This window comes from Ovis canadensis, chromosome 24 (assembly GCF_042477335.2).
Source record: "Ovis canadensis isolate MfBH-ARS-UI-01 breed Bighorn chromosome 24, ARS-UI_OviCan_v2, whole genome shotgun sequence".
NCBI classification, from domain to species: Eukaryota; Metazoa; Chordata; class Mammalia; order Artiodactyla; family Bovidae; genus Ovis; species Ovis canadensis.
In genome coordinates this window covers 35482094-35506823 of record NC_091268.1, presented here as the reverse complement: position 1 = coordinate 35506823, position 24730 = coordinate 35482094, and the positions used below count along the sequence as shown (strand labels likewise).

The window sequence follows — 24730 nt, the reverse complement described above, 5'->3', positions numbered from 1 at the left end:
TGCACCATAATCGCAGGAGTGACTGACTTACACAGTGTATTTTCTTTCATTTCAACCCATCCCCAAAGCCCAGAGGCACTTAAAACCTGGAAGAGCCACCACCTCCACCAAGAAAGGTATATTTTTGAAAGTTTAACAGCCATTCATTCAGCTGACTCCCAAGGAAGTGGAAGGTATCTGGAAAATGTAGTTTTAAATTGATTTAATGTTGAGCCATGTTAAATGTTTTAATTTCCAAGCAATGCAATGCCCACCAAAACATCAATTAGTCCCAACAATCAGGCAGGAATATCGGCGTCTGTTATGGAATTCATTTATTTCAGCTCTGCTAAATATCTAAGAAGGAGAAATCCAATATGGCCTATATCTCCAAGGAAGGGAAATTAAAACCAGAAGAGAAGCCAGAGCAGGCCTTGGTGAGACCGGGGGCCTTGGCCTGCACCCGTCGCTGGCTGGCATCTCCCTCGAGAGGGAGGGTGTTAACTTGTACTAATGTCTTCATGCTGTTGACAGGAAATGGTCTCCCCTCCCCAGCTTCTCTGTCTCCAAGCTGGAAAACTAGGGAGGCTGAGATGAGGTCTCCCTGCTGAGGATACAAGCCAGTTTAAGAAGGTACAAGGCCATATTTTAATAATTATTCTTCCTTTAGTGCCTCTTCAGTTCCAAAGTCCCAGGGTCTCCTTGCCCTTGTTGAGGCTCTGAGTCGAGGTGGGGGACTCCCACCCTCTGCAGCGTCCTCGGGGTCTGCAAGCACCTTGGCCAGCTGCCTGAGCCCCAGGGCGATGCGCAAACACCACTCACCACACAAGCTTGGGCATCAGGACCAGGAGAGGGTAGCCCAGCCCAAGACCCCCGGAGACCCAGGCTCCTACAAGGAAACAAAACAAGAGTTCACAGGAGGTCTCAGCAGCCCACAGAGGGTGGGCACATCGCACCAGCTCCCTGCACCGCACCCCCCACTAGGTCTTGGCTTGCTCAACCCTAAACAAGAATAATGGCCCCAAATAGCAAAGGGTGGGAGGGCAAAGTGTATGAGACTGCGTGAATTATCAAGTACCAGAACTGCCTTTAATCACAGGAGTCACCTAGGGAGATGGCTAAAAATGCAAATTCGGGGATCTTCCCCTGCAAATTCTGATTCAGCAAGGCAGGTACCAGGACAGGGGATTTGGATTTTAAGTATCACACCCAGGTGGTTCAGATAAAAAAGCAAGTTTAGGAAACAAGATTAAATGCCTGGCCCCCAGGAACGGTTCACCCCGCTGCCAGGACCAGCTCAGCCCGGTGGGGTGAATGGAAGGAAAGAGGATCTAGACTGCTCCTGCATCAGAATTTCCAGATGCACCGACCCTCTGACCCGTGCCCCCCGCCAAAGTCTCACTTGGAAGAGTTTACCCTGCAGATAAACTTGAACAGATGCAAAGTATATAAAGTCACTTGCTGCAGCATTGATTGTAACAGTATAAAAATAGAAACAACTGAATTATCGTCTATAGAGATCTAATTAAAGACAGTTACAGCATAACCAGAAAACCAGAACTGCACGGCTCCTAGATATGGACATGGAACTGTCTCTAAGGTAAATTTTCAGGTGAAAAATGCAAGTCGCAGAACAAAATATAATAAGCTTTTGTAAAAGTGCAGGAATAATCTATGGATATGCATAGCATACCTCTGGACAGATACACAAGCTGGTAACACTGAGGAGGGGAACTGGGTGACTATGGAACAAGGGGTGGAGGGTGGATGTTTCACTTCACAGCTTTTCAGACTTTTTGTATTTTAAATCATGTGCATGGTCTACTGTGTGCATTATATAAGACCCAAAACACTGCAACATTTTCAAATAACTTTTACATGTATGCAGATTATATTTCGATGAAAAAGTTTAAAGATAGTAATAAATCAAAGGACTTGGCTCCCATCTGCAGAAATTGGGCATCCTCCCATCCCCAAGTGGGGAGAAGGAGAGGGGGGTACCTGGAGATGGTGAAGCCCCAGCTCTCTTTGAACTCCAGGTGTTTGCATCTGCTCTTGCCTCTACCTGGGATACTCCCACGTGGCCTGGGTATCTCTCCAGCTGGGTTTGCAGCTTAGAAAGCAGTCTTCAGGAGGTTTCCACAGCGGCTTCCCCTCCCCAAAGCCCAGGAAGCTGCCTTTCCCCAGCGTTCCCTGTGTCCCCCGCTCACAGCACCCCTCGTACTGCCTCATGGTCACCTGGGTGCTGGGGCTTCCGTCACCCCCACCCTGGACTGGGAGCTCCACAAGGACGGAGGACACACCTGGCTTGTTCACAGCTGCCTCCCCAGAACCGAGCACCATACTTTGTCCAAAGACCGTGCTCACTAAAGACAGGAGTCATAAAGAAGTGTGAGGGCGAGGGGAGGGGAGGTGAGACAGACAGGGGAAAAAAAAAAAAAAAAACCCGGGAAAGAAAGCCACCCCCGACTCCTCTGCTCAGCTCATTTCTTCGTCACCACCACTTCCTTCTGCTGCTTTCCTTCCCTGGTCTTAATCAGATTTGAAATCTCCTTGTTCATTACGAGAGAGCCTCACCTGCCTTACTCACCAGCTCCTACAGCAGGCTTAGCACACAGTAGGTACCCAAAATATATCGACTGAATTTATTAATCCTGGACGGTGAGAAGGACGGAGGAGCAAAGGAACCACTGAAAGGGCCTGAGAAATTCTGATTCAGTGGGTTCTGGGTGGGGTCCGTGGGGCTGCCCATTTTTAAGAGCTCCCCCCATCTCAAGACTTGCAAGTGCTCCGGAGTTGACCATTCTTTACATATGCTTGGTACGGACTGTGGGTTTTTCTCTGAATGCAGAATCTTCAAGGACCGTCAGAGACCCCACCCTGAATTTTAGGAGCCTTCTCGCTGTCTCCCGTCAGGCGAGGCGGACCGAGAGACAAGGAAGGGGGATTGGGAGTGGGAAGTGCGTCTGGGTCCATCCCACTTACCTGGAGGAGAAAGAGAGGAGGGGGTCCGGGCGGGGCTGGCGCTCGGAGGCGCGTCCAGCCAGGAGCGAGCCTTGGCGCCATCTACCGCCCGCTGGAGGCTCTGCAGCTGCAACACGCTGAGCTGCCGGCGCTGGGCAGGGGTCACCGCCGCCGCGTTTTCAGGGCCCAGGGAGGCGATCTGCTCGGCCGACAGCTCCTGCAGGAGAGTAGGGGACAGCGCCCTCAGAGGCGCCCCTCCGAGACTTTCTCAAAGCTCGGGCATCCTCCCTGGGCCCGCGCAACTTTGCGGTACCCATGCATCTCTCATCTGTGCTCCTCTTCAGGATTTTTCCTTAAAATCCGACCACTCTTTCACTACTAATATAGATGTATTTTAAAATGAAAAAAAAATTAATGGCAATTTCCAAAAATGGAAACTTAGGATGACTTGCAATAAGTACCCGTGTAAAATATACCAGAAGAAGCAAAACAACTCTAGCTAGATCTGCTGGCCAACAATGTCTGATCCTGGGGCCCATATATTATATATATATAAGCTCCAAATTGAGATTTCCTCCTTGAAGTAATCAGTAGTAAAAGACAGTTGATAAGGTGACTTAATGTTGTTTAATGCAGTGCAAATTACCCTGCCCACAGTGCTTCAAGTCCCCCACCGGAGAAACTCTGATGTGGTAGAGAAAACACACACCTAAAGGGCAAAGCTTTTAATCTGTGTCCCAGCTCCGCCACACACTAGCTGTGTGACCTTGGGCAAGTTTCACAGCCTCTCTGTGCTTTTGGACTAGATGTGGGATCACGCAGAGAACTTGTGGATTCTCCCATGTGGATTCTCAACTCATTGCAGGTGAGTCCAGTAAGGGTTCTACAAAGGGTAAGTGCAGTAATCTATTAGTGATGTGTGCCATAGACACACAGCAGTGGTAATTCTGCTCAAGGGCCCTGAACAAGATGTTTTCTGCAATCATTTCTGGCTTAGAGGACTCAGTGATCAGTTCTAGTGGGTGTGAAATGAGATGGGATGTCCGGTGCCTCTAAAGTCATCCTGCTCATTTTCTAAGGGCCCCAAAGATTCTGAGAAAGGGGGTTCTGCTCTCTCACCCTGTCTTTGCTCCTTCACATTATTCTTTCTTGTCCAGGTTGGTGCTTCCCTGGAATCATGTGATTCCCCTGCTTAGAACCCTTTCTGCCCCCTCTCCAGGATGCAATTCAAGCACTTTACATAGTAATAAGGCCTTCAAGCTCCGAGTCCTGCCCACCTCTCCAGCACCCCATCCCTCACTCCCTGCTGGCACACTTCGCTCCTGGAGAATGGACAGTCATATGTGTAGCCCCCGGGAGGCACTACATCCTTCCACCTGGAACACTGTTCCTCCCTTTCACCTAGCTAACCTGTCCTGCAAAATTCAGCATCACCTCCTCCCTCTCACCAAACACACACACACAGCAGACATGCAGTTCTGGCTTATACCTTACATCTACCATTAACACAGAGTCTGCATTATAAAAATTATCTATTCTTTCAATGTTGCTCCTTGCAACCCTAGGTCTATTAAACTGTTTTTTAAAAATGAATTTAAAGCAGTTCCAACATTTAATTATCAGGAGATGTTACGTGAAAATGAGACTTCAGGATTCTTAAAAAAAAGGAAGATCCGGCAGCAATGCTAGGCCCACATTGTCACACTGCATCACATCCTGTGCCAGAGATGAGAAGCAGCTTTCCCAGCTTTAGACTGGCTCTCCAGTTCACCTTAGTCCCTACCCAGGCCACTACATTCTTTTGTTCATTTTTCAAGCCCCTGAAGGCACTGCATTATATGCCTTCACTGGTACATGCCATGTAAACCTAGTCTGGTACCTACACCCTAGCAGCTAGGCTGAAGCCTACCACAACGTAAGTGGCCGCTAGGAATTTCCAGAAAAGCTAAGCTGCAAAGTACATTCCAAACAAGACCAGGAGAGCATGCTCAGCAACATGCTAACTTCAAGGACCAAGCTGCCTACCCCCAGGCAGAGCCCCCAGAAGAGAAGCTGAATGGGCTTTAAGGATAGCTACTTGTTTATCTCCCTTAAACAGCTTTCCTGGTAGCTCAGCTGGTAAAGAATCCACCTGCAGTGCAGGAGACCCCAGCTTGATTACTGGGTCAGGAAGATCTTCTGGAGATGGGTATAGGCTACCCACTCCAGTATTCTTGGGCTTCCCTGGAGGCTCAGACAGTAAAGAATCCACCTGCAATGTGAGACCTGGATTCAATCCCTGGGTTGGGAAGATCCCCTGGAGAAAGGAACGGCTACCCACTCCAGTGTTCTGGCCTGGAGAATTCCATGGACTGTTCAGTCCATGGGGTCACAAAGAGTGAGACAGGACTGAGCGACTTTCACTTTTCAAACAGAGCTCACACCTGGTCTGTGCTGGGAACTGTTCTTGGTCCTGAAGTGGTTCAAGATCTGTTCTCTTGTCTTAAAAAGAACCAATGACGTGCCATCATGGGAGCTTGTCTAGCCTGGTATGCCTTATCCAGTTTTGGTGGACAGAATATGTTTCCAAGTTACCCAGCAAACAAGAACACCAGAGTCACTCTTCATCAGAGCAGACTCCCCCACCAAACTCTCTCCTAATCTTATCCATCTGCTTCCCTATCCTCAGCAGATCCCCTTCAACCCTCTCAATTTTTTCCATAGCTATTTACCACCTATCCTATTGTGGCTTTCTTAATACTTTTCTTTAAATCAATTTAAATGTTTCACTTAAATTAATTTTAAAAGGAAATGTTAATGGAAATGTCATCCCTCATCTACAATTCTGAAGTCCAAAAAATGTCTGAAACCTGTAAGCTTTTTCCAAAGTTTAAGACAAACTCATTTGCCAGCAAAATCTGACCTGAATTGATGTGAAGCCATTTATAGTCTCTATTTATTCCAATTAGTGTGATTTGTCACAGATTTCTTCACAGAAATATTAATGTACTTGCTTACAAGGTGCTTCCCCCAGACACTGCTGAAGGTGTTCAGTTACAATACTGTAGATTCACAGAGTGATCTTTCTAAACTCTGGAAAATTCCAAATTCTGAAATATCCCAAGGGTTTGGGATAAGGGAATATACACCTGTCATACCATCATAAATAGAAAATTAGCACCAGTGGCTGTGAAGAGAAGGAAACCATAAAAATAGACACAATTAAAAGATAAAAACAGAAGAAAAAACTTTAAAAACAAAAACAGCTAAAATTATGTTGTGATCCATCCATTGTTGGCATATAGCTCTCCTCTGGCCCTATTAGCAGAAGCAGGTTGCAGGTCCCTAGAATCCAACACCCACCATCTGCTTCCCTGTGTGATTTGAAATGGGGTCAGCTCCCATTCTCCTTGAGGAACTGAGTACTTACTTTGAATATCTCATCAGGAAGGCATTTGATTGCTGATGGCTGGAAATATGGCATCAAATCCTTATCAAGCATTTGGAGCTCTTCCTTAGTTAATCCAGCTGGGGAGAAAAAGGAATCAGAGGGTTTAATTCAAGCCATCAGAACTCCGTTTGTTTTATTAATGGCACTGCGTAATGTACAGATCTGCATGTTCTAGGCAAACATCATTCCTTACAAAAGGCCCTGAAAGTCACACTGGGGAATTAGGTTCCTTAATCAACTCAGGAAAAAAAATATGTGGGTCACATTAGCCCTGATTGGTCTCCTACAAGGAAATTTATGCCCAGAAGGAGCTTCACTTTACACAAATTTTAAATTGTGTATAAGTCTATTTTGGAGCCAATTAAATAACATTCTAAACCACTTTAGCTACACAGAATTACCAAGAGAGCTTGTTTAAAAAGCAGACTTGCAGATCCCCACCTTCTGCAACTTAAAGTCATGAAATCTAGGTTCTATCATAACTCTATGGATGTTCACTATACGTGGCCAAGGATTTTGTTTGTTTTTGTCCCCAGATTTAAGGTTGGAAAGGGGGAGAAAGGCATGCTCAAGGTGCCTCTTACCTGCAATGGTCCCAAGCTCCTGCAAGACAAAGCTGGACCACTTGGTGGGCTCCCCAAACACAACTTCCGCCTTCCTCTTAAACTCTGCCAAGATCTGGGTACTGCAGAGCAGGGTCCCGATTCTGGCCACCACCACCCTGGTTACAAGGGAGGGATATAGTGTGAGCCTAGGAGACTTTCCAGCCAAAATAGATATGCAAAAGGTAGGTAGGCTCAGCACCAAGAAAGGATCCAGCTAATCTCACTCCCTATTTTATCCCAGAAAGGTTGCAAAGCAGCAGGAAGCAGAGAGCACCTTGATGCATAAATGAATGAATGAATGAACCAACAAATCAATCATTTGCCCCTCTGTGCACTAGTATTTTGGTTACCTGAATTCCAAGATCTTTATAAGTGAGATTTCAGTGATGTTCATGGCACACAGGGCTGCACCAAGTCCTACCAAGTGGAAGCTCTTCAGATCCTGGACCCTATAGCCTGAATCCTCCAGAAACCCTTGCAGAATGGATTTAGCCTATAAAAATGTGGAAGGACAAGAAATGAACCATGCAGGGATGATCAAGACCCCAAGATCCAAGGGGATAATGGAGCCAGCCTCCTGACTGATTGCTCACGCTTCTCCTCTGGACACATTACCCATTCCAAACCATCCTAGCCACTCATCCAGTTTAACCTCCCGATGGTGCCTCTTCTACTGAGTGTGTCCCCTGATCTATAAAGGCCATGAAGTTCTTGTACCCTTCAACATTAAAGACACCGGTACCTTGGGTCTGGTCTGCTGGCTTATTCCCCTCATCATTCATGACTTTCAGATAGTTTGGTCATTTAAGTTCTTCTGCATTAGGATCCAAACTTTTTCAGTGTATGTTTTCACAATTTTCCAATAAAACCTTGTAATTTTCTGCCTTTACACCTTTACTCAAGTCAGTGCCTCAATCTGAAATGCCCTTCCTACATTCCCAACTGTTAAAAATCCATCCTTTTATTTGGGAGTTCAAGTCAGATGTTACCTCCGTGAAATCTACCCTGAAATACGTTTGCCTCTCACTCTTCAGCTCCAGAGGGTAGAACATTAAATGCTCTGGCATTTAAAACCACACGGGAACCTTCCCAATTAGCTTTGCTTTTAGGGGCTGATGTGTAGTGTAGGGTCCCCTTAATTTAACATAGTGGCTATTCATTGTTCATGACTTTCCTTGGTGAGCCAGCCTTCCCACACTCTTACTTCATGTGGTCCAATTGGAGCTAACTGCATTCTGAGTTCCAGGAGTGTTCCTGGCCAGTCAGAATGCCTCTTAGCCTGACTGTCGTGATTGGTTCTAGACTGGGGATATGACCCAGACAAAACCAACCAGGACTTTGGCTGGAGCAATTAGAAGAACTGAGCTTTCTTTACTCTGGACTGGACCTTGGAAGACAAACACCTGAATCTGCTAGAACTCTCCACATGGAAAGAAACTGCCTCTGAACAAAGCCAACGCAGAAGAAAGGAGGGTCAAAAATGGTGAGAGACAGTCCTGACAACAGGGTTGAAGCCCCTGGATCCAGCCATGCTTTGATTCCACTCCTGACCTCCTCTGTGATAGGAGTCAATAAACTCCATTCTTTTATAAAAATTTGTATTGGAGTATAGTGGATTTACAACACTGTGTTAGTTTCAGGTGCACAGCAAAGTGAATCAGTTATACACACACACACACACACACATACACATATATACACACATATATACATATCGCCGCTCTTTTTTAGATTCTTTTCCCATATACGTCTTTACAGAGCATTGAGCAGAGTTCCCTGTGCTACACAGTAAGTCCTTAGTGAAAAGTGAGTATTAGTCACTCTGCCATGTCAGATTCGTTGTGACCCCATGAACTACAGCCCACCAGGCTCCTCTGTCCATGGGAATCTCCAAGCAAGAATACTGGAATGGGCCATTCTCTTCTTAAAGGGATATTCCCCACCCAAGGATCGAACACAGGTCCCCTGCGTTGCAGACAGGTTCTCTACCATCTGAGCCCTGAGAGACTCCCTATGGTAATTCCTTTCAGTTATCAATTTTATATATGGTAGCGTGTATATGTCAAGCCCAGTCTCGCAATTCATCCCTCCTCCTCTTTCCGCCTGGTAACCATAGTTGTTTTCTGCATCTGTGACTCTATTGTGTAAATGTGCTTTCATTTACACCATTTTTTTAGATTCCACATATAAGCGATATCATATGATATTTTGGCATTACTTCACTCTTTTTATGGCTGAGTGCTGCTGCTGCTGCTGCTAAGTCACTTCAGTCGTGTCCGACTCTGTGCGAGCCCATAGACAGCAGCCCACCAGGCTCCCCCATCCCTGGGATTCTCCAGGCAAGAACACTGGAGTGGGTTGCCATTTCCTTATCCAATGCATGAATGTGAAAAGTGACAGTGAAGTCTGTCAGTCGTGTCTGAACCTCAGCGACCCCATGGACCGCAGCCCACCAGGCTCCTCCGCCCATGGGATGTTTCAGGCAAGAGTACCGGAGTGGGGTGCCATCGCCGTCTCCTATGGCTGAGTAGTATTCCATTATATATGTGTACCACATCTTCTTTATCCATTCCTCTGTCCATGGACATTTAGGTTGCTTCCTTGTCTCGGCTATTGTAAATAGTGCTGCAACGAACACTGGGGTGCATGTATCTTTTTGAATTATGGTTTTCTCTGGACGTATGCCCAGGAGTGGGATTGCTGGATCATATGGAAATTCATATTTCATTTTTTAATGAATCTCCATACTGTTCTCTATAATGCACCAATTTACATTTCCACCAACAGGGTAGGAGAGTCCCCTTTTTTCCACACCCTCTCCAGCATTTATTGTTTGTAGATTTTTTGACCAATGTCAGGTGATACCTCACTGTAGCTTTGATTTGCATTTTTCTAATAATTAGTGATGTTGAGCATCTTTTCATGTGCTTTTTGGCCTTGTGTATGTCTTCTTTGAAGCACTGTCTATTTAGATCTTCCATTTATTTTTTATTGGGCTAACAAACTCCCTTCTTGCTCAAGTCTCTTTGAGTTGGGTTTTCTGTCACTTGTAACTGGATGGATCCTGGTTAATTTCATCTGCCTATGTTGGACTATAGGAAGAACCCAAGTCAATCCCCCGAAGATGAGCTGCATAATAATGTGGATTGTCAGGGATCATGGAGACAGATTATAAAGATTACAGAAGGACCAGCGCTCACAAGGCAAAGGTAGGGAGGGGACATCCAAGGACGAACATCTCCTGAGTGGAAGTGGAAGAGTCACAGTGAATCTTCCCATCTCCCTTTAATGTCAGTCCAGCCTGTCACACAATATGGATCACTCTAGTGTTAAGAGAAAATGTTGGCGAACATGGTGAAACATTGCAATGGGATTCCACTTTTTAACGCAGCTGTTGCCTTTCTATCCTTCAGGTCTGTTTAAATGCTTCCTGCTCAGGGAAGATTTCCTGGATTCTCCCATCCCAAGTAGCTTCCCTCCCTACTATTTCCATGAGAACCTTGTCCATCTTCTGCTTATCCCTTATCAAAATTTGTTAAATGTTTCCTCTTGATTGCTCAACTTTTTGTCTGTATCACCAAGCAGCATCTCCAAAGATGAAAACCCTACCCAGCTAGTTCACTACCATATTCCCAGTACCTGGCACAATGCGTAGCCCACAGTAAGGTACATTCTGAATAATAAGTACTTTTTCAATGAATGAATGGATGAACATCTAAGTAAGTGATTTACAGAAGCCATAGGCAATATATAGGAGAAGGCAATGGCAACTCACTCCAGTACTCTTGCCTGGAAAATCCCATGGACGGAGGAACCCGGTAGGCTGCAGTCCATGGGGTCGCACAGAGTCTGACACGACTGAAGTGACTTAGCAGCAGCAGCAGCATAGGCAATATATATTCGTTTGAAATGACATTGAATTACTGCTTCTCACATGATGGATTGGCTTCAGAGAGATTTCCTACATTTCTGCAAATCAGATTGATCAATGTCTTCATGAAGTTTCCCTTAATGATTACAAAGCTCACAGGTGCTATAAGGGAATTTCAGTTAATACTGTGCTTAGATTTAAATGTCCTTGACTGAATGGAAATGTGCATCCCAAATAATAACAGGTAATATTTATTGAATGCCTACTGTATGCCAACACTCTTTTGACCATTTACACATACTATCTTTCCTAATCCCCACAACCCTAGGAAGTAAATATTAATATTATCTCTATTTCACAGATGCAGAAACTGAGGCACAGAGAGGTTAAGTAACTATGCCAAGGTTAAGCCAAGATGCCAAGGTAATGCCAAGTATGCCAAGATGGCTTGAATGACTGGTTCTAGGATTACAACCCAGGCAGTCTGACTCCAGAGCCTCTACTCTAAGCCAGTGAAGATGTTTGGGGATGAAGGAGAGGTAGAGATTCACGTTGGCTTTTGAACTTTTCTTATTAAGTCTTCATAATCCGGTTTCACTTGTTGACTCATAGCAGTCTGTGCTCCCCGACTATCAGGCATGCCCATTTTAAAATGAAAGTGCAAAAATACAATTCAAATAAAATTACTTTGAAGATGCGATATTAAATTGTTTTGCCACTGGAACCTGGAAAATGCAAGCTCAGCCTGCAAGATGATAAGCCAAAATATATTTCCTTGAATGACTGGGCCAGTGTATCTGTAATGATTCCAAGACAATTAATACCAACACTTTTAGGCAATATTAACCGCCAAAAGTGAATAGCTGTAAGATTTCAATCTCTCTGTTCATCCCTCTGGCTTCTATAATAGTTTTTTTCCTTTATATTGGTTTTTAAGCTGAACTATCTGTTAATGCAGTTCCACCAGGTCTGACTATTAATCTAGAAACATGCATTTAAGGGTTTGATTGGGAGCTAAAGTTGAGGAACTGACTGCAAATGATATATGCAAATGTTAGGTTTTCATATCCCCTTCAAACATATTGATAAATCTCACTGCCATCCATGGGAATTGAAAATTGGTACAAAGGGACAGAGATACTGTAGTTTCTAACTTGGAGATATTTTCCTGTTTTCTCCCAGACTGCAAATAGAATGATTTTAATATTGGAAGTGTGATGCGGCACTTCTTAAGTCAGTCAAAACCAGTTTTAGAGTCACAGAACCCCAGGATTATAGAATGTCAGAGCGGCAGGAAGTGCAGACTGGTGGGCCAGGGGGAGGGCCCACCCTCTCATCTTGCAAACGAGGCAAGTGTTAAACTGCCAGAAAGAGGGGGTGTGATGATGACAATATACTGATGGCAACAATGAAAACAACTAATTTCTTGGACTACGAGGTGCCAGGCATTGTTCACAGTGAAAATGAAAGGCGCTCAGTCGTATCCGACTCTTTGCGACCCCATGGACTGTAGCCCACCAGGCTCCTCTGTCCATGGAATTCTCCAGGCCAGAATACTGGAATGGGTAGCCATTCTCTTCTCCAGCAGATCTTCCCAACCCAAGGATCAAACCCAGTTCTCCCGCATTGCAGGCGGATTCTTAATGTCTGAGCCAGCAGGCAAGCCCATTGTTCACATATTTAACATGTATTAACTTACTTCACCTTTAGGGCCAGGGCCTCCATGTTGCCCAGCTCCAGCGGGGCACAATTCACCCCGTGTTCTATTTGAATGTTGCCACTCAGTCATGTGACACGGCAATCCTGATTGCAAGAAGCTCATGAGAGTAGGGGACATGCCTTGGTTTTGCCTGCCTAGTATCCATGCTCCCCTTGATGCTTTTCCCTTTGTGAACCACCTGTATTCGTTTCCTTTTGCTGCTATAACAGATTACTACAAACTCTGTGGCCTGAAATGACACGGATATATTCTATTATAGTTCTGGGGATCTGAAGTCCTAAAATGGGTCATCAGGATGTGTTCCTTTTGAGACTCTAGATTGCATTCATTTCCTTGACTGTTTTAGCTTCTGGAGGCTGCCTGAAGTCCTTGACTCAGAGCCCCGTCTTCGATCTTCAAACCCAGCAGCACTGCACCTTCAAATCTCTCAGTGTGTCCCCCTGCCTCCCCCTCCCCCTGTCACATTGCCCTCTGTATCTGGGTCCCTCCTGCCCCCACCTCCATCACTGGGGACCCCTGTGATTATGTTGGGCCCACCAGGATAATCTCCCACTGCAAGATTCTTAACCTAATCACATCAGCAAAGTTCCTTTTGTCACATAAAGGAACCTATTCATGGGTTCCAGCGATGAGGAAGTAGACATCTTTGGGGGTCATCACATAGCCTATCGCACATGTGTTCCCCATTCTCAGTTCAGATGGTCTTGATGAGATGGATTCTACTCTCTGATGTGTGTCAAGCCAACCCACATATTCTACTTCTGACCAGATTGTTTAGGACTGGGCAATTACATGATTGGACTCAATGCTGAGGCTGTTTCAAAAATTAATGAGAAAGAAGCGCTTTTTTCTGGGGTTGCTAATTACATGATACGCAAGCCTAGTGCTGAAAATGACAGCTGAGGGGAGGGCCGCCTGAGAACCAAGTGAACACAGAGCAGCTAAGACACCCTGTTCAGCAATACAGTGGATTAACTTCCTACCCAACAGAAACATTTTCTGGGCAGAAGTTCTTCTTTTGCCCATGAAGGATTCACTGACACAGGAATCGCCCTCTCACCATAAACTGAAAAAAAGTCAATGAAATGACTCTACTTAGACAATGGACAACAGAAAGCACAAGCCTATAATGCTCAAAGAAGGAAAACAAATCAGGTGAACCCCACAATTGCCCTTACTGTCTGCCCAGAGTCAGGTTCCAGGCTATGGAGCGGGAAAGGGAACCCAAAAAAGCCCAGTGGTCAGGCTGCATTGAGGATACAGAGATTCAAGTCCAGAGAGGCCAGAGATCCTATAATATGTCAGGTGATGTATTGGGGAGGAAGAAATTGCACAGAGAGGGGAAGGGGTCCAGACATCTACAGAGAGGTTTTTATCAAGTCAGGCTGAGCACTATCACACGCAAGGAATGGAAGTCCACATAAATATCAAAAAGGCATCAGAAAGCAGGAGGCCAAGCAATTCTCAGAGCTCACACGGAGCTGGGAAGAGTTCATATTCCCACCAGCCCTAGAGAAGAGATCTTGAACTACACAGAGCATTGGATGGAGTCCTCAGAAGAATCACGTCTCAGTGATGGGGATAAATTAACCACTGAATAAAGCTCACTCTCAGTTCAGTTCAGTCGCTCAGTCATGTCCGACTCTTTGCAACCCCATGAACTGTAGCATACCAAGCCTCCCTGTCCATCACCAACTCCTGGAGTTTACTCAAACCCATGTCCATGAAGTCATTGATGCCATCCAGCCAACTTATCCTCTGTCGTCCCCTTCTCCTCCTGCCCCCAATCCCTCCCAGCATCAGGGTCTTTTCTAATGTGTCAACTCTTCTCATGAGGTGGCCAGAGTATTGGAGTTTCAGCTTCAACATCAATCCTTCCAATGAACACCCAGGAATGATCTCCTTTAGGATGGACTGGTTGGACCTCCTTGCAGTCCAAGGGACTCTCAAGAGTCTTCTCCAACACCACAGTTCAAAAACATCAATTCTTTGGCGCTCAGCTTTCTTCACCATCCAACTCTCATATCCATACATGACCACTGGAAAAACCATAGCCTTGACTAGAAGGACCTTTGTCGGCAAAGTAATGTCTCCGCTTTTAAATATACTGTGTAGATTGGTCATAACTTTCCTTCTAAGGAGTAAGCATCTTTTAATTTCATGGCTGCAATCAACATCTGCAGTGATTTTGGAGCCCCAAAAAATAAAGTCTGACAGTATTTCCACTGTTTCCCCATCTACTTCCCATGAAGTGATGGGACCAATTGCCATGATCTTAGTTTTCTGAATGTTGAGCTTTAAACCAACTTTTTCACTCTCTTCCTTCACTTTCATCAAGAGGCTTTTTAGTTCCTCTTCACTTTCTGCCATAAGGGTGGTGTCGTCTGCATATCTGAGGTTATTGATATTTCTCTCGCCAATCTTGATTCCAGCTTGTGTTTCTGTGAAATAAAGTGGGCCTTAGAAAGAGTCACTATGAACAAAGCTAGTGGAGGTGATGGAATTCCAGTTGAGCTATTTCAAATCCTTTTTTTCTTTATTTCTTTCACCAGTATTTTATAGATTTCTATATATCGGTCTTTAGTTTCTTTAGGTAGATATATTCCTAAGTATTTTATTCTTTTCATTGCAATGGTGAATGGAATTGTTTCCTTAATTTCTCTTTCTATTTTCTCATTATCAGTGTATAGGAATGCAAGGGATTTCTGTGTGTTGATTTTATATCCTGCAACTTTACTATATTCATTGATTAGCTCTAGGAATTTTCTGGTGGAGTCTTTAGGGTTTTCTATGTAGAGGATCATGTCATCTGCAAACAGTGAGTTTTACTTCTTCTTTTCCAATTTGGATTCCTTTTATTTCTTTTTCTGCTCTGATTGCTGTGGCCACAAGTGCTGCACTCAATATGCCAGCAAATTTGGAAAACTCAGCAGTGGCCACAGGACTGGAAAAGGTCAGTTTTCATTCCAATCCCAAAGAAAGGCGATGCCAAAGAATGCTCAGACTACCGCACAATTGCACTCATCTCACACGCTAGCAAAGTAATGCTCAAAATTCTCCAAGCCAGGCTTCAGCAATACGTGAACCATAAACTTCCAGATGTTCAAGCTGGTTTTAGAAAAGGCAGAGGAACCAAAGATCAAATTGCCAACATCTGCTGGATCATCGAAAAAGCAAGAGAGTTCCAGAAAAACATCTATTTCTGCTTTATTGACTATGCCAAAGCCTTTGACTGTGTGGATTACAATAAACTGTGGAAAATTCTTCAAGAGATGGGAATACCAGACCACCTGACCTGTCTCTTGAGAAACCTGTATGCAGGTCAGGAGGCAACAGTTAGAACTGGACATGGAACAACCGACTAGTTCCAAATAGGAAAAGGAGTGCATCAAGGCTGTATATTGTCACCCTGCTTATTTCACTTATATGCAGAGTACATCATGAGAAATGCTGGGCTGGACGCTCACTCTAGATTCACCCTTATAATGCTCAAAGGGAAGCCTCAAAATCATCAGACTGATCTGAAGGTAACTGAAGTGTGTGCCAGAACAAAGCCTAGTACTTTTCAAAGGAGAACAACTAAACTGAGTGGTCAAAGATGTAAAACTCACAATGCCCATTAGCCCATTAAAATGTTTAGACTTACAAATAAGAAAATATGACCATAATTAGGGGGGAAATTAGCTAACAAAAAGACAATGATGAACTTCCCTGGTTGTCCAGTGGTTAAGAATCTCCCTGCCAATGCAGGGGACATGGGTTTGAGCCCTACGTTGGCAAGATCCCCATATGCCTAGAAGTAACTAAGCCCGTGCACCCCAACTACTTAAGTCCAAGAGCTTAGAGCCCATGTTCCGCAACAAGAGAAGCCACGGGAAAGAGTAGCGCCCCCCCCCCCCAACTAGAGAAAGCCCATGAGCGGCAGTGAAGATCCAGTGCAGCGAAAATAAATAAATAGGAATGACAATGATGATGAAATTAGAAGCAAGGACTTTCATTTTTTTACAGCTATTTTTTAAGTCTTTATTGAATTTGTTACAATATTGTTTCTGTTTCATGTTTTGTTTTTTTTTTTTGTTTTTTCCTATTAGGCATACAGGATCTTAGCCCCCTGGCCAGGGACTGAACCCACATTTCATGCATTGAAAGTAAAGTCTTAACCACTGGACCACCAGGGAAGTCCCCAGCAGCAAAGACTTTTAAAGCTGCTATAATGACTATGCTAAGTATGCTCTAGGATGTAAAGGAAAATATACACACTATTAAGACAGAAATCGAATATTTAAGAGATCCAGCATGTCTACTTACCTGCCTTGGGGTCCACTCTGTCTGCTGGCTGAGGGAAGCCACGGTATCGATGGAGCTGAGATCCAGCTGCTCCAGCTCACTCTCATTAAGAGCCAGGGCAATGCGCCCCAGGGAAACAATATGGTAGTCTCTCCAGTGAGAAGGCCTGTCCCAAACCTTCAGGTGGAAAAAAAAGCCAGATTAGACTGACCTCTACTGACTGTGGCTTCCCTGATAGCTCAGTTGGTAAAGAATCCACCTGCAGTGCAAGAAACCCCGGTTCAATTCCTGAGTGGGGAAGATGCCCTGGAGAAGGGAAAGGCTACCCACTCTAGTATTCTGGCCTGGAGAGTTCCGTGGGCTGTATAGTCCGTGGGGTCTCAAAGAGTCGGACACGATTGAGCAACTTTCACTTTCACTTTTACTGACTGTATTTGAAACTGACATGGGGTAAATTTCTTTAATATATAAAGTTCTCAAACAAATCAATAAGAAAATGATGACTATATTTTTTTAAACAGACAAAAAACATGAATAGGAAATTCACAAAAGAAGAAACAAACATATGAGAAAAGTTGTCTCAGTCATATTAAAGAAATGTACGTTAACAACAATCAAAGAATAGTAAGTAGGCTGACCGAACTGACAAAGAGTAAAAAGAATGATCACTTATGGTATCAGAAAAATATGGGATAAAGGATGCCCTCATTTGTTGATGTTAAGAATGTAAATTGGTACATGCTTTTTAGAGGGAAATTTGGCTACATGCATAAAAACCTTTTAAAACATTTATACTCTTTGATTCAGATATTCCATCTCTGAGAATTTAGCCTAAGTAAATAATAAGACAAGTGCCCAAAGAAATATGTATAAATATTGAGGCATTAAAAAAAATAAAGTCTTAAAGTATACCAACTAGATAAATAAATAAAGGCCAACCATAAAGTAGGATATTATGTAGCTATTTAAAATGCTGATATATATTTATATTTCTGATATATAATAATATGTGCTCTACACTGTTAGTGTGGAGAGGAAGCTATTGAAGAGTTAGTGAGTATGATACTATTTTTTGTAACATATATATGTGAGGTATATGAAATACATGTATGAAATATATAAATATATTTTACATGCAATACACAGAAGTCTGGGAAGCTTCGGGTGAACATACCAAAATATTAAGAGTGCTTGAAAGTGAAAGCAGTAGTCTCTCGTGTCTGACTCTTTCCAACCCCATGGACTGGAGCCCGCCAGCCTCCTCTGTCCGTGGAATTCTCCAGGCAAGAATACTGGAGTGGGTAGCCATGCCCTTCTCCAGGGGATCTTCCCAACCCAGGGATCAAACCCAGGTCTCCCGCACTGCAGGTGGATTTTTTACCATTTGAGCCACCCAGTTATCTCCAGGTAAAAGATTGACTGATTTTCTTCTTTATTATTTTCTGACTTGTCTACAATAAACTTGGATTACTTATATGCAAAACAGACGTATCATTTCAAGGAATTTAATGTCTTAACTCCACAACCATAACTACATAGTGCATGGACAGTCTTAACAGCTGAAACAAGCCACTCAAGGGAACCTTTATAAAGATGGCAAATTACTTCGAGTTCTCCTTTTATGCCTTTCTGCTTTGTTCTCAGGTGACTTTGCAACAGATTCTGAGAAAGCCTCCTGCAAGCAGCAGTGGGGCTCTCCAGTGGGGAAAGAAAAGGCATGCTTCCTGGAAACCACCTCCGTCAGAGGCACCAGGGTATCCCCAAAATTTGATTTATGGAGCACCCTTTAGATGCCAAGACATCTCATCCCATCCTCTACAGAGTCCTGAGAGGGAGGAGCTAGGGCTCTCTCAGGCTCACAGGTCACAGCTCTGGCTCGGAGCGGGCGCAGTGAGATCCCAACAAGATGACCCAAGTGCAGACTCCATGAGATGGGTCTGTGCTCAGCAGGGCTGGGACCCTGGGCTGGGTCTCCCTCTGTGAGGGCTTCCTCCCTGATTTGGGCTTCACCTGTACTGCCTTCTCCTTCAGCTTCCTCAGCTGAGCCAGGCTGAAGCTCCTGACGGCCCCCAGCAGCTCCACACTCCTGAGGAACGTGTCCTCCTCCAGGCAGAGCAGGTCCTCGGGGGCCCAGCAGGCATTGGCTTCGGCCAGCTTGATGATGTCATCGGAAGAGGGAGCCACGATGCCATGGCAACCTGAGGAATGGATGATGTGGAGAAGGAACAGCGGAAAGAGAATTTCAGTAAATGTGAGTCTTTCCTCCTCCCCCGCCCCCGGTGATCACTGGTTGCAGTAACTTTTTTTTTTTTTTTTTGGCTGTGAGGCCTGTGGGATCTTCATTCCCTGACTAGGGATCGAACCCAGGCCCCCTGCAATGAAAGTGCAGAGTCCCAACCACTCGACTGCCAGGGAATTCCCTGAGTCTACTTCTTTATTGAAGTGAGTAATGTTCTTCTCCAAGCAGATTTACCCAAGAGAAGCGGTGTAGGGTAGAAGCTGAGCTCAGGCACCCAGGGACCAGTTTGAATTAAACTTCTGCTATGTTTTACTAACTCTGTACAAAGCCGCGTGCACACAGTAGAAGCTTTGCATCACTCTGACTGGGCAGTAGGAGCTGTTCACTCTGGCTTTAGATTCAAATCCAAAGCTATTTAACCCCTCTGTGCCTCATACTCCCAGTCTATAAAATGAGGATTAAAATTTTGAATACCTTACAGAATTTTTGTGAGGACGAAACATATCATTACATATAAAGCCAAGTATACAGTAAGCACTCAATACCTGTTAGCCATTTTTATTACTTACACTACCTGTCATAGCCACCCCATGCATTTGAGTTTGCAACCCAGAGTTAGAGCTAGGGCTTCCAGAATTATGAGGAAGATGTGCTCCTATCTAAGTGTGGAAAGGGAAGATGACCTGCCTGCCATAAAAGTCTTGGTGGAGGCTGTGGCCCTCCCATCCCAGGAGAGAATAGAAATGGGTCTGTTACATTTTCCTTGGCAACAGCAGAAACCCATTTGCGTCAGTCTTTGAATAAGCTTAACCTTACCTAGTCAAACCATTTACTCACCAATACACAAATGAGATACTGTCTCAGCTGGCCCAGATGTGCACCGTCTGAGAGGAAACCAGGCCCCTTGTCTTAAGAAGAGTCCTGGATTTCCTGTCTTAGTAGCTGACAACCCCTGATACTGACAGACTCGCCAGCACCATCCAGGGCTGGACATTTCAAGAGCCCTGTGGCCACACCCCTCTCACTGCATCTTCAGTGGAAATTCACTGGACATCAATCAAGAGGCAAAACTGGACCAGGTCGAAGATACAGGTCTGGTGCTCAAACATCTTTATCACAGCCCACTTGTAGAATGTAAAAGACCTGTCTCTCCCAGACCCCCTTGGCCCCACTTTCCAATGAAAGCAGGATCCAGTAAAAGTACAGAATTGAGGAGAAAAGAATGGTTTTAAAGTGCAGCAGGGATTTGGGCTTATCACTGCTGTGCTTCCAGGGCTTAGAATAGGGCCTGGCACATAGTAGGTATTCAGCAAATGTTTGTTGAATGAATCAACACACACACACAAAATTTACCAAAGTGAAACCAAGTAGTAGTTCTGCTAATCCATTAGTTACTACAATCACAGCAGAAATTAATACCCAGAACCAACCAAAGAAAACGCCAACTAAGCACTGGAGGTAAGGGCCTCCTCCCCGGGTGAGAAAAGTCTTACTTTCTCATCGCCACGGGCACAGGAGGAGCTTATGACAGCTGGACTGTTGGGCCGTGAGGGCCGTGGGGGCTAGTGGTGATCTTCACCTGCTTTGGATTCAATTCCAAGAGCTGCCATTTACTAGCTCTGAGACTTTGGCCAAATCTCTGAGTCTCTTGAAACTCCATTTCCTTTGTCAAGAAAGTGGGAGGAACATACCACCCACCCCACAGGACAGAGGTGAGGACCCAAGATGAGCATCAATCCGACTGTGATGCTGCTGGGCTTGCTGCCCCATGAAACCCTCACCTTAAGACTTCCTTTACAGGGAGACAAGGCTCCACGGCAGCCACACCGCCCTCCATTTCTCCTTCCTCCCCCAGTCCTGTCCACTCCTCTGTCTGCAGACGTAGCTTCACAAGTCCACTGGCCCCGCTCCCAACTCCCTTGAGTCCTTCCTCAAATGTCACCTTGTGAAACCTTCCTTAGCCCATCTCCTTTCAGATTACAACCCTGCACCCCACACTCTCTGACTCCTGTCCTTGCTTTAATTTCCTTCTTCTTAAAAAAATTTTATTGGAGATAGTTGTTTTACAATGTTGCGTTAGTTTCTGCTGTACAGCAAAATGAATCCGAGATGTATGTCTGCCATATATATTTATCTCCCCTCTTTTTTTGATTTCCTTCCCATTCAGGTCACCCCAGAGCACCAAGCAGAGTTCCCTGAGCTACACAGTAGGTTCTTATTAGTTATCTATTTTACACAGAGGAGTGTATATATGTCAAGCCCAATCTCTCAATTCTTCCTAGCCCCTCTTTCCTCTTGGAAGCAACCTACATGTCCATCAGCAGAGGAATGGATAAGAAGATGTAGCACATATATACAGTGGAATATTAGCCATAAAAAAGGAATGACATTGAGCCATTTGCAGAGACACAGATGGACCCAGAGACTGTTGTGTAGAGTGAAAAAGAGAAAAACAAATATCATGTGTTAACACACATGTGTGGGATCTAGAAAAATGGTACAGAAGAACCTATTTGCAAGCAGGAATAAAGACATAGACAGAGAACAAACAAATTTTCCTTCTTGATATTTATCACACAACACACTTCGTATTTCACTTATGCCTTCAATTTATTGTCTAGCGACCCCACCCCCACCCCCACCCCGCCCCTGCCACCACTTGAAAATAAGCTCTATGAAGGCAGGGATTTCTATTTTGTTCACATAGTTGGTGCTCAAATATTATTTGCTGCAGGAAACAAAGTAAGCATGGATTGTCAACTATCATTATTACAATTATTCTTTGGTCTGGTTAACTTTGTCTCCTCCTGCTGGGCGCAAGTCTACACTTAATAAGTGTACAATAACACTTACTAATATCTAATACTTACTGAGCATTTCCTATGTGCCAGGCACTGTTGTGAACATGTTTATAGGTTTATAGGATGTTTAAGGGGCTTCCCTGGTAGCTCAGCTGGTAAAGAATCCACCTGCAATGTAGGAGATCTGGGTTTGATCCCTGGGATCTGGGAAGATCCCCTGGAGAAGGGAACAGATACCCTCTCCAGTATTCTGGCCTGGAGAATTCCATGGACTGTATAGTCCATGGGGTTGCAAAGAGTCGGACCCGACTGAGCAACTTTCACTTTCCTAGGTTTAAACCCACCAGTCTTCACAATAATCTAGTGAGGGAGGGACTTTCATTATCCTCATTTTACAGAGGATGAAACCTGAGGCACAGAGAGGTTAGAGAGTTTACCCAAAGTCACACAGTCCACAAGTAGCAGCCCCAGGATTCAAATCCAGTCAGCCTGGTCCCAGCACAGCAATTCACAGTCACACAGACATTTTGGCCCTTAAATCAATTATTCTGAAATGTTTGTTTCATATGTTCACCCATTAAACTTACTGGCCTAACCGAGGAGAACAAGATATGATTTCAAATCACTTTACAAAGATGTAATTTTTGCCCTGTGGATTTTTGCTATTCATTGTTTTGCAGACACGGCATCCAGTCCCTGGGACAAGGAGTCCGCTTGATGCCAGGAAATCAGCCTTCACCGCTGCCAGGCACAGACTCAGATACTCCAGAAACACTCACCAGGACTGGGGTCAGAGCTGGGGTTCTCCACACTGATGTTCCGAACAGATTCAAAGACAGTCTGGAGGAATTCTTTGGGGGGCAAAGTCCCGGCCATCTTGGAAGCTGTTTGTTGCAGGATGTCAGGAAACTATATGGGGCAGAAAAGATGACCGACGAGGAATGAATAATAATTAAAGCACATTAAACAGAGACTTAAATCAGAGTTTAAAGTGGAACACTGCTGCATTGCCTCCATTGTTTTGTTTTTTCTTTATACACACATGCATCGTTTCATCCATGCATCATTCATTTTATTGCACTGCAGTACTGCATTTTTACATGTTGAAGGTCTGTGGTAACTCTGTGATGAGCAAATCCATCAGCACCATTTTGCCAACAGCATTTGTTCGTTTCAAGTCTCTGTGTCACATTTTGGTAATTTTCACAATATTTCTCACTTTTTCATCATTACTATATTTGTTATGGTGATCTGTGATCCATGACCCTTGATGTCACTATTGTAATTGGGGCACCACAAACCACACCCTTATCAGACAGTGACCTTGATTGATAAATGTAGTGTGTGTTCTGACTGTTCTACCAATGAGCTGTTCCCATCTCTCTCCCTCTCCTCACACCTCCCTATTCTCTGAGACACAACAATACTGAAATCAGGTCAGTTAGTAACCTGACGATGGCCTCTAAGTGTCAGAGTGAACGGAAGAGTCATAAGTCTCACTTTAAAACCTAGAAATGATTAAGCTTAGTGAGGAAAGCATGTCAAAAGCTGAGACAAGCTGAAAGCTAGGCCTCTTGCACCAAACAGTTAAATGAAATCGTGCACGCAAATGAAAAATTCTTGAAGCAAATAAAAAGTCCTACTTAGTGAACACACAGATGATAAGAAACCACAACAGTCTTATTGCTGATGTGGAAAGTTTTAGTGGTCTGGTGTGTACATGAAGTCAATTCAGTCGTGTCCGACTCTTTGCAACCCTATGGACTATAGTCCACCAGACTCCTCTGTCCACGGGGATTCTCCAGGCAAGAATGCTGGAGTGGGTCACCATGCCATCCTTCAGGGAATCCTCCTGACCCAAGGATCAAACCTGCTTCTCTTATGTCTCCTGCAGTGGAAGGTGGGCTCTTTACCACTAGCGCCACCTGGAAAGCCCTTTAGTGGTCCGGATAGAAGATCAAACCAACCGCAACATTCTTTTAAGCCAAAGACTAATCCAGAGCAAAGTCCAACCTTGAATTCTATGAAGAACTGAGAGGCTGAGAGAGGTGATGAAGCTTCAGGGGAAAAGACTGAAGCTAGCAGAAGTTGATCCATGAGGTTTAAGAAAAGAATTCTTCTCTATGAAAGGTTGTTGGTGAACCATGCAAAAAAGCCAGGATTCTTGGCCTCCAGAGAAGAATTCAATCTGGGACGAGGCTTGATCACTCAGAGCTTTTGTGTAATAAAGTTTTATTAAAGTATAAAGGAGATAGAGAAAGCTTCTGACATAGGCATCAGAAGGGGCAGAGAGAGTACCCCCTTGCTGGTGTTAGCAATGGAGTTATATACTCTCTAATTAGTTATTCAGTTCAGTTCAGTTCAGTTCAGTCGCTCAGTCATGTCCGACTCTTTGCAACCCCATGAATCGCAGCACGCCAGGCCTCCCTGTCCATCACCAACTCCCAGAGTTCACTCAAACTCATAATTAGTTATTACAGTGAATCAAAAGAATATCTGGAGGTTGTAAAGACCTCACTAGACCTACTCCTATAATTTACATTTTAAGATAACAGGATTAGCCAGAAGGTTTTTTCCAGAGACTGTCCTCAAGCGGGATACATTATTGTTCTATAATCCTAAGGAATGTAGAGGGAAAAGAAAGTTTGTCCTTTCTTCCTCCTTGAGAATTCCAGACCCCTCTCTCCTTAGGGTCCCCTAGACTTCTTATCAACCTGCCTAGGAAGTGACTCTCTCATCTATAACATAAAATTTCAAGAGAAGCAGCAAGTGCAGATGTAGAAGCCACATTAAGTTATCCAGAAGATCTAGCTAAGCTAATTAACAAAGATGGC

At 44.4% G+C, this 24730-nt stretch overlaps 1 protein-coding gene across 1 annotated transcript in view; it reads right to left on the bottom strand.

Moving 5' to 3' along the window:
* Positions 1-297: 297 nt before the first annotated feature.
* OTOA (otoancorin) overlaps positions 298-24730 on the bottom strand; it is an 85413-nt gene continuing 60980 nt past the window's right edge. Inside the window, exons 22-30 of the mRNA XM_069570345.1 lie at positions 22676-22805; positions 18867-19054; positions 16878-17033; positions 7329-7471; positions 6958-7094; positions 6353-6450; positions 2965-3160; positions 802-868; positions 298-586 (exon numbers count right to left, since the gene is read on the bottom strand). Coding sequence (XP_069426446.1) covers positions 559-586; positions 802-868; positions 2965-3160; positions 6353-6450; positions 6958-7094; positions 7329-7471; positions 16878-17033; positions 18867-19054; positions 22676-22805 — 1143 coding nt within the window. The 3' untranslated portion in view covers positions 298-558. The remainder of the gene's footprint in view (positions 587-801; positions 869-2964; positions 3161-6352; positions 6451-6957; positions 7095-7328; positions 7472-16877; positions 17034-18866; positions 19055-22675; positions 22806-24730) is intronic.